At 37.3% G+C, this 9,632-nt stretch overlaps 1 protein-coding gene across 1 annotated transcript; it reads right to left on the bottom strand.

Moving 5' to 3' along the window:
• Nucleotides 1-3,900: 3,900 nt before the first annotated feature.
• On the bottom strand, nt 3,901-8,627 carry LOC113505888 (toll-like receptor 7). The gene is given in 3 exon segments (XM_026888746.1): nt 3,901-5,010; nt 5,013-5,226; nt 5,228-8,627. Coding segments are annotated over 3 exon segments (3,882 nt in total). The 5' UTR covers nt 8,057-8,627; the 3' UTR covers nt 3,901-4,171.
• Nucleotides 8,628-9,632: the final 1,005 nt, after the last annotated feature.

The raw sequence follows: 9,632 nt of genomic DNA, 5'->3' as shown, positions 1-9,632 counted from the left end.
AACTTCCCGTTACAAGATTAGAAAACGTTTGGCGCCAATATTTTTCCTTTTTCATTCGTCATGATTTTCTCTTTTGTCTTCCTTGTTATATATAAAATTTAAAATCATGGAGAATAATTACATCCGTTTCTACGGAATATTTTGATTTTTAGGTACATCTACATCTATATGAAAAATCTCCAAAAAAAAAAACAAAATACTCAGTTACAAAATGATCAATACAGATACTTTACATAAATTATTCAAGTAGCCGGAACATCGGAAACACAAGTTCCATTGATCCTTAACGCCATGATTCACCTACGATCGTTATCACAAGAATTCTAAAAACCTATACACAACTTCATAAAAACACCGGAGATTTACAACGCAATATCCACTAGGAACTGGCGATCAAACCGCTTAAAACAATTGAAACGCGCCATAACATTCTAATTTACAGTCTAAACAGATACTGTATGAGCTAATATGGTATTAAACATTCAAGCCCAGGAGTTTGTATAAGCCGACTGACGGCGGTGAACCGTGGTCACGCTTCACGACGGATGTGGCGTCCGGTGCGAGCTTAGAAAAAAACTTAATACTTATGTTTGGTGATATATGATCCTATATGGCCAGTTAGGATAAATAATTGTCATGGATTTATGGTTTAAGGGTTGTAATTCGGTTTTCAATATCAAAAGAGGCTAAAATAATTCTTGTGTTTTTGACTTTTAGGTATCTCAAAGCCTATTCGTAATTACGATTACGCAAAAGGCGCCGAATATTGAGCTACACTGCACTGGATGCAAGAGGACTTTACGCAACGACGAACATTATAATATAATACTATTGAGCCAGACTGAATGCAAGAAATAAAAATATGATAGAAAGTTTATTTCACTGGAATACCGTAAGTTAACTATCTACTATTACTAAAAAAAACTCACACGAATATTCCTTAAATAATTTCAATAAAAATGTCAACAAAATCTCAAAACCGAAATACTGAAAGCCGAGCTTTAATTAGGACAATTTGTTAATCCAAACATTCCACTGTCATTAAGAACATCGGCTCAATGAGGGATAATTGGCACAATCAAGAGTGTCGACTTGTCAGCTGTGCTAGTCTGAACAACTTAAGTGTATCTTGTTCAAGTGTAAATCTCGCGAGGTTATGGCTCTTATGGACGTCAGTGTTAGGGTGTGTTCACACTAAATCCAAGGGCTGATCGTGAGTTTAGCTCAGCTCAGTTTTTTATTTTTTAGGACCATAGCCATATGTCAAAAACAAAGGGATGAAACTTATGCATTCAATATCAAACAGAAAGAAAATTAAGGACTGCATGGATAGCTGTGTGTTATCGTCACCACTCCAAACCCACAGCGCAAAGTGTCTCTTATTTAATCCCCTCATATGACAAGCATTTGTTGTTGTGAATTTGATCCACACATGCTTGTTCTGAGTCTGGGTATCTTTTTGAATGTTCGTGAAACCCAGCGCGACACAAAGTTGAAATTCCTTACTAAGGAGGAATCGTAAAAAAGGTCCAATATTTTTTATGTTTATTTTTTTTTCTTTTTAATGTCCACAGAATCATTTGTGTACGAAACAATTAGTCACTTATAACGAACACCTTTCTCGTTACCTAGTATTCTGCGATGCGAGAGTTTACTGGCCATATGCCAGACGGAATTACCGATTAAGTGGATAATGTTATTTATAGGACCATACTTGTCTCGTATGAGTAAACATGGTGATTTTACGGTTAGATCTTATAAGGTTAATGATATTGTGCTTGCGAACCTATTAAAAAAATACGTCAGATAGATTTGGTTTTTTTACCCTTAATTGTTATATTTCCAAACGTGAGAATTAAAGAATTTTTATTTTAGTATAGACTATGACAAGCAATCGTTTTTTTTTTGTTTCCGTGACAAAAACTACACAAATTACTTTCAAGAACAGCAAACTTAACTTTAGTCATAAATCAATTTAATTTATTCATCCAGGATGTTAGCCACTCCTTCCTTCAATCAACCCAACATTGATATTCATTACACATATCAATCTACATCCCACGTGAGTAACTGAATCAGCTTCCTATACACATCAGCTGATTGCAAATACCCAGAAACATATGGACACACAAATCTTCAATATCATGAGTTTATAGAAGACATTACTACTGCAGAAATATCATTGCAGTTGTTGAAGAGAGACGGTGTTATATATCGCATAGTATGCTGTCCCGCTCCTGACACAATGTCAGTTATATTACTTTAAGACGTGCTGGTAGTCCCTAATTTCTTGAACACAGCTGATCGCAAATACCAAGAAATGTATGAAAACACGTATCTTTGAATGATAAAAGCTTACTGGCCAAACGCCAAAGTGAGTTTCCGATTATGGTAAATAATGTACCGCTGACAATAAAATGCTTCACTCTGGTTCCCTTTGTTAGTATGTTATGCTGTTGTGTTGTGTGCCAAGATTGTTTTTGGAGCCATTTGATTCAATTTTCATAGCTTACTGTGCGTCGGTTCGGATGAAAATTGACTTGGATTGGAATTGTTTGATTTTTCTTTTGCTTAAGTGATTTGAGCCGGGTGATGTTAAATGATGTATATTGTATTTATTTATCAAATATTCTGTTCTTTACTTTTTTTGTAAACATTGAATGCTACTGGTTTTTTAAGACACAAATCTATGCTAAATACAACCTTCCCAATTTCTGTATTAAGTCAATGAACTTCCTTAAAACAAATAGAGAAAACTCAACTTGGGAACTTGAATTACATTTGGATTATATACTGACATTCGAATGTGTAAGTAATTCATTAAATTATTAATATTTTTTTCAAAGAAAGTTACAATGATATAGGACCTACATAGTATGTACGACTGTCATTGAGATTCAAGTCACGGAACAATTTTCTAGCCATCGCAGGAACCTAGTCACCATAATCACATACTTCTACTTATAATCAGTACCTGTATATACCTACAAACTTGGTACATATACTTATGTACCCAACATCTCTGCATTGCAGAACCTAACCATGTTATTAATTCCACTCATTGAGTTCTCAAAGGAATAAGGCAACTCAAACCTTCTTACTCTATTTTAACTCTTCACTCTATGTTTACAGAGTCGAAATTAGTCTGGCATTTTAATATTGATCAAACAAAATTAAGAATGATACAGTATACTTTCTATCCACAGCTTCTTTCGACCAGTAATAAAAAGTAACAGCTGTTTAAGTTCTAAAACCAATGTTGTATTGTAAATATGTTATTAAGTCAAAGTTATTGAGTTATTTTGTTTTTGCGATGTATAAAAGTATTTAAACTGCTTTCTATGATGTCAAACTAAACACTCCATGCTTGCCGCAGTTACGTATTGATATTTTCAGTAATAATAAGTGTGCCTATAGGAATAATAGAAAATTCTAAGTCGTAAATCGCAGTGTTTTGTTTTGTAAATGTTTTTTTTTTCTACTGCAACATGGTAATGAATGTGCCAGTATTTAAAAAACAAATGTGTTCATCGACTTGTGAGCCTGACTATAATATACATATTATTGATAATGTCGTACCCAGTGGTCAACGAACGTGTTTTATTACTGCACTCATCGGATTTTCATAAATATGTAAATTGTGTTTACATTTGCAATATCATGATTGGTATGTTTGAGCTTTTAGTTAAATTAAAATTACTGCGACTCCATTATTCGTTAATTCGCTTAATGAACTTCTGATACGATTGTCAATTTGCTGTCAGTATAGTCTTATTAATTGTATTTATTGAGTAGGTGTGTGTAATGAACGAATTAATCGTGTATTATTTCAAATCCATTTATAGCTTTAGTGTCTATACTTGGGTACATGAAAAAAGGTGTCTAAAATGAAATCAGAAATTATAAATCTTCATCACTTTAATTTTTATTTGTATAAATAACCATATTACGATAATAATATAGAATGATCACTTGTTTTTGCTATTTACAATCATATACTACAGCAGTCTTTAAAATTTTAGTATCTATACACATGATAACGAACAGGCAATAATAGTTCACTTACATACATTTGGTATAGCACTTACTATCTAATAATTACAATATTTACAGCGCGCTAGTAACATCTACATATTTACAATTGTGACTGGAAGGTGGGCTAGTTGCCCATCTAGACTAGGTATGCCTGCACGGCGTTGCCCGTGTCGACGAGAGGCGGCGGCGGCGGCCACTGGCGCATGTCTCGCCGCCGGCCGGGAGCCATGCCGTGCTCCAGCGACGAGTAATCTGAGTCTATTGATGAGTAGATGTGATCTGAGATCGGCCTCCCATCTGGCCCGTACGCGACCGCCTGCGTCTGCCTCACAGCCGACGGCGACTGTCGCACTTCACTACTGTACTCCGGCGGGGCGCTGGCACCTTGACCTCCTCCCAACACAGGTGATCGCTCAGGAAAAGGCAATGTACGGTTCCCACCGTTAGGCACCGATGAATCTAACGTATATGTATTCAAACTCTTTCTATAGTTATGACTCCGAGTCTTATGATTTGGCTCGAAATCTGGCATCATATACTTCAGGCGTTTCCAAAACCTTTTCTCACCCCATCGTAGACGCGACCCTGTTTTGAGATAGGGCCGCAAATCGGGGTCGCACATCGCATCCGCCACTACTGAGTATTCTTCTATTAGTACTAGTTTATAAATACACCCTTTCAACGCATCGTGCAACCCTTGTCGGAATTCGTATCGAGACCATTCCGTCTGCATGAAATTTCTCGTTAGAACGATGATTATTCGTTTCGATGCTTCCGCGGTCTCGACGACAGGCGGCGCGCATTGCATGTACTGAGCGCCATGGTGTGGAATGTCTCTATAATGAAGGCAGAGACGGTATGATGGATTCCCGTTTTCTAGTTCATTTGCTAGCGACTGCACGACGGATTCTTCATCTTTTGGACTATAGCAAACATAGGCGTCGTATAATTTTTGACTCTCTTCGAATGCCCCGAGAAAGAAAACACTCTTATGCCACAGTTTGTATACAGCCACACTCTCAGCGAGTCTCTAAAAAGAAATAGTACGACGAGGGCCAATAAAATTAACATAAAGCCGGTGAGCGTCGAGACCATCATGGGAACATAGTTGGACACAAGCATGTTTCCGATGACTGAATTATCAGCATAATAATCGCTGCAGGCTGTACCGTTTAAATTGAGCTCTTTTTTTCTGTGGCGGCTTCGCGTCGCCGTTCCAACACCATACGTCGGTAATGTCGATGATTTTTTGTGCGTTCTCGGCCAAATATGCAGTTAACTCTTGTAAGTAGCGACATTTGCAAGACCACAGGTTGTTGCCCAGGGACAAAGCTTTCAAATTGGGATTGTTGTTAAAAGTCCACACTCCAAAGTCGACAAGTCTGTTGCCGTCAAGGCGTAAAACTTCTAAGGATTTTAAAGAAAGGAATGATATGTTAGCGATATGGCTTATTAGATTGTTTTGTAAGAACAATTCCTTCAGGCTACTTAATTGAAGGAATTCATATCCTTTCAGTTCCTTAAGCTTATTGTTGCCCAAGTGTAGTATTTGTAGAGCATTTAAGCCTGCAAACGTGCGGTTTTGTATGTTGTCTACGTTGCTGTTGTTCACGTACAAAGATCTCATTTTCTGTCGACCAATGAACGCGTGGTCTTGTAATTCCTTTATATTGTTGCCGTCTAAAAATACTTCAGTTGCATCCATAGGTATTTTGTGCGGTATTTCTACTGAAGCTTGTCCGGAACAGTCCACAACGTTTGTGTTCCACAATGGGTCGTGGTAACAGGTACAGTTTTGAGGGCACGTCATTTCGCAGTCACACGCATCGTAGTCACAGCAATGACAGATGGCAAAACAATGAGTCTCATACTTACAAAGAAAGTCTGTAGTTTTTAAGTTAGTTAAGGGCACATGAGTTCCACTACGAGTGTTCGTCATTTTACACAAAACGTTTTCTAAGTCCATCACACGCGGATATTGTCTCATTGCGGTCATATTGTTTATGATCGGTAACCACTCCATAGTACAGTCACATTGAAACGGGTTGCCACCGATATAAAACTCTGGTAAACTTTTATTTCCCGGCACTGTTGATAGACGCAAACTATTCAGTTCTAAATGCACTATTTCGTTAGCATACATGTCCACACGCGTCAGATTCTTCTTATCGAAAAACGTATTCACTTGGATACTATTTAAAAAGTTATTATTTATAAACAACAGTTCTACACTATTAGGAATTGCTATAGACGATATTTCAGCTATACGATTATGGCTAACGTCCAATGTCTTTATACGGATTTCATCTTGCAACTTGTAGTAGTTACCTAAGTGTTCAATGAAATTGCCGTGAATGTCTAACCACTTTAAATTGCTGGGCACAAACGCGTAATCGAACCACACTAGATGATTTTCCGACAAGTTGAGCCACAAAAGGCTCGCAAGCGTTGAGAAGACACCGTTGATGTCAGACAGGAAATTCCCGTCGAGTCGTATGGCTTCCAGTTGCATATTTCTGCTAAATGTCCCTCTCTCGATTGACTGGATCTTGTTCTTAGCGATGTTGAGCACTTGTAAGCTCGGTAAGTCCCAAAACATTCCGACGGAAAGATTCCCAATTTGATTGTCAATCAGTCTCAGTCCTGTTAATTGATTTAGGTTTTTGAAGGAACCATTTTTGAAGTCGGATATTTGATTCTCTCCAAGGTCAAGTGTTTTAAGGAAAGAGAGTTCCCATAATGCGTCGGGAACCTCTAAAAGTTGATTGGAGCTCAAATCCAACTCTTTCAAGTCAGAACAATTTTTAAATGCTTTTCGATCTATATTCACAAGTAAATTATTGTTCAGAGTCAATTTACTGAGAACGAATAAGCCGTTGAATAAGTTTTCATCTATTGTATGGAGTCGATTCTCTGCTAGATTGAGCGTATGCAGATTATACAGCGGCAGGAATGCATTATCTTCGATGTAGCCAATTGAGTTGTTCTTGAGATTCAATATTTGAAGGAAGAACAAATCTTTAAACGTTTTTCCGTCGATTCTTGTCAGGGCGTTATTTGATAAGTTCAAAACTATTAAGCGTATTAATCCCAAAAATGTGCCGTCATCAATGTGACTGCTTGTAAGTTGATTGCTTGATAAATCTAACACAATCAGCTGTTCCAAGCGGTGAAATATTCCTCGGGCCAATTCAAAAAGAGTATTATCATTTAAATAAATTTCTCTTAATTCTCTAGCGTTAGCAAAAAGGCCTTCGGGCAGTGTATGTAAATGGTTGTGTGATATGTTTAAAACTCTCATTGACACAAGTCCATTAAATGCTTCACTTGATATGTCAGAGATATTATTATGTTGCAAATATAAATGTTGCAAACTTCTTAACTTCAACAATTCAGAGTCTTCTGGCAGTGATTTGATTTCATTATGGCTTAGATCTAAGCTATGTAAGCCCGATCCGCAGCCTTGTCCAAATCCAAGTTGTCCAACTGTTCTTATTCTGTTATGTGTCAAATTTAATGTGTTCAAATTTTCTAACGAGCAGAACACGCCGGAAGGAACAAATTTGATGTTATTCTGAGCGAGATCTAACGACTGCAGTTCCGACAAGCCGTTGAATGCGTTCAGAGATAATTCTAAATTCTTAGTAGGGCTCCACTCAAAATTCTTCGAACGTATTTTCAGTTTCTTTAACTTCTTAAGTTCATGGAACGTGTTGTCTGGTACTTTTAGTAACTTGCAATTGCTTATTGACAAATCGGCAAGAGCAGAAACAGGGCTAAAGTAATGCGCCCTTAGAGAGCTTTCGAATAAAAGTAGATGGTTGCACTCGATAGCCAGCCGGCTGGTGTCCGAAGTCACTGAGATGATACTGCTGCCGTCAGCATCGAGGGTACGAATCCTGCAGAGCACTCCACCGTCCGCGGCCCGGTCCGAGACCCGAACGCATTTGTCCGAGCCATAGGGCAGCACCGCCGACCCGACGTGCACCAGCGCACAAAGTACAGCCGTAATTGTGTACATTATCACAGATTTTTCATTTCACCACAAAACGTCTCATAAACACACCCCGTGGGTCGATATCACCATTTCCGAAACAAAGTACGTGGTACACTTAAGCGCTGAAGAAAAACTTCCTAGCATTTCACTGCACTGTAGTCCGTAATGTAGGGATTGGTTGTAGTCCTTAATAATTTTTGTTGATAGTATTTTTCACTCATGGATAGTTGTTTATCGTTTGAGATCAGTTTGTGTATTAAATATTTATTGCGTGAAGTATAAACCGGCGCGTGGTGTAGCACGACCTTACCGCGGCGCGGTTGCGTTGCGACTGTCAACCAGAGCGCTTGACTCGTGCAAGTAGCAGTGGGGCGCGCAACTTAGTGCTCCCCGGGCCCCGCACCCCGCATAAGCTCTTTACTGGTTTAGTAAGAGCACGTAGCGCTATCTAGTAGCGAGTAGCGACAATTAAAGCTTCGTGGAGCAGTACAAACATTATATTTGCACATTTGTGGGTCTCGTTATACTTCGTATTTTTTAGGGTTTTTGTTAATAGGGACGTATCGTAATATTGATCTAATAATAACTTCATATGATTTTAGAAATAAATTTGAGTAAGGCAATTGATAAAAAAATAGAAATTTAAACAGAAAAAAATATGAAGTTTATCACTTTGTCATAAGATTTTAAAAGTTAACTTTAATCTACTATACAAATTAAAGTAATCGAACAACTACGAAGTACCTACAGGTATTAGAAGAAAAGAAGCGGTCTAATGTCGCAAGCCTCACAATAACTAATCATTCTCTGATGGATTGACAATGTTTTAGTTATAAGATATGTAGTAATACATATGTTAAAATTGCTCCTCATAGAACTATATTCATCCAAACAGTTTAAAAATCCGAATGCCTTAATTTTTTCGACTTAAATTTCATAATTATTTCTATTATCCACCGTACATTGTACCATATGACCAACTTACTCTATCCCGGTCCTCCGTAAAAGCTTCCAGCCCTTAAGATATAGATATTGATGGTATTTTGTTTATATTTATAATGCCTAAATATTTAAATCAACTAGGAAACTTTTAGTACGAGCTTTTCTCGTTTATTACTCAAAGCAAGTCAGCTACAAAAAAGGGTCGCCGTGTCCGTCCGAATACAAGTCTTTCTATTGTTAAGGGACAAATACCTGGCAACTTATTATTTCTGTATGACAATATTTAGCCCTTATTGTAACATTTTTTGTGCAAAATACTTAAAATGGATCATTTGCGTGCGAAACAGACTAATTGGTTACGTAATTAGGGGAATATTCTTAACACTATTTTTTTGATAATAAATTTAATTTTAATAAAAATGCGAATAAAGTCTTTATTTCAAAGTGGACTTTATTTTTAAATATTTTAATGTAGAGCTTATCTAATGTTCTTAAAACATCTATTTACCGACAGATGGCGCTACACTTCCAAGAGATAAGCAACAATAAATCATAAAAACACCCAATCTACGTACATTTAATAGACTTTAGAATTTTCGTACGCAAATTCATCGGTGTAAATCACGTCTGCTAGCTCATAAAAGCCATTATGAAGGCA

Source organism: Trichoplusia ni, chromosome 27 (assembly GCF_003590095.1).
Source record: "Trichoplusia ni isolate ovarian cell line Hi5 chromosome 27, tn1, whole genome shotgun sequence".
NCBI lineage: Eukaryota > Metazoa > Arthropoda > Insecta > Lepidoptera > Noctuidae > Trichoplusia > Trichoplusia ni.
The sequence above is the reverse complement of the archived record's forward strand: the minus strand, read 5'-3'. Positions and strand labels throughout refer to the sequence as shown.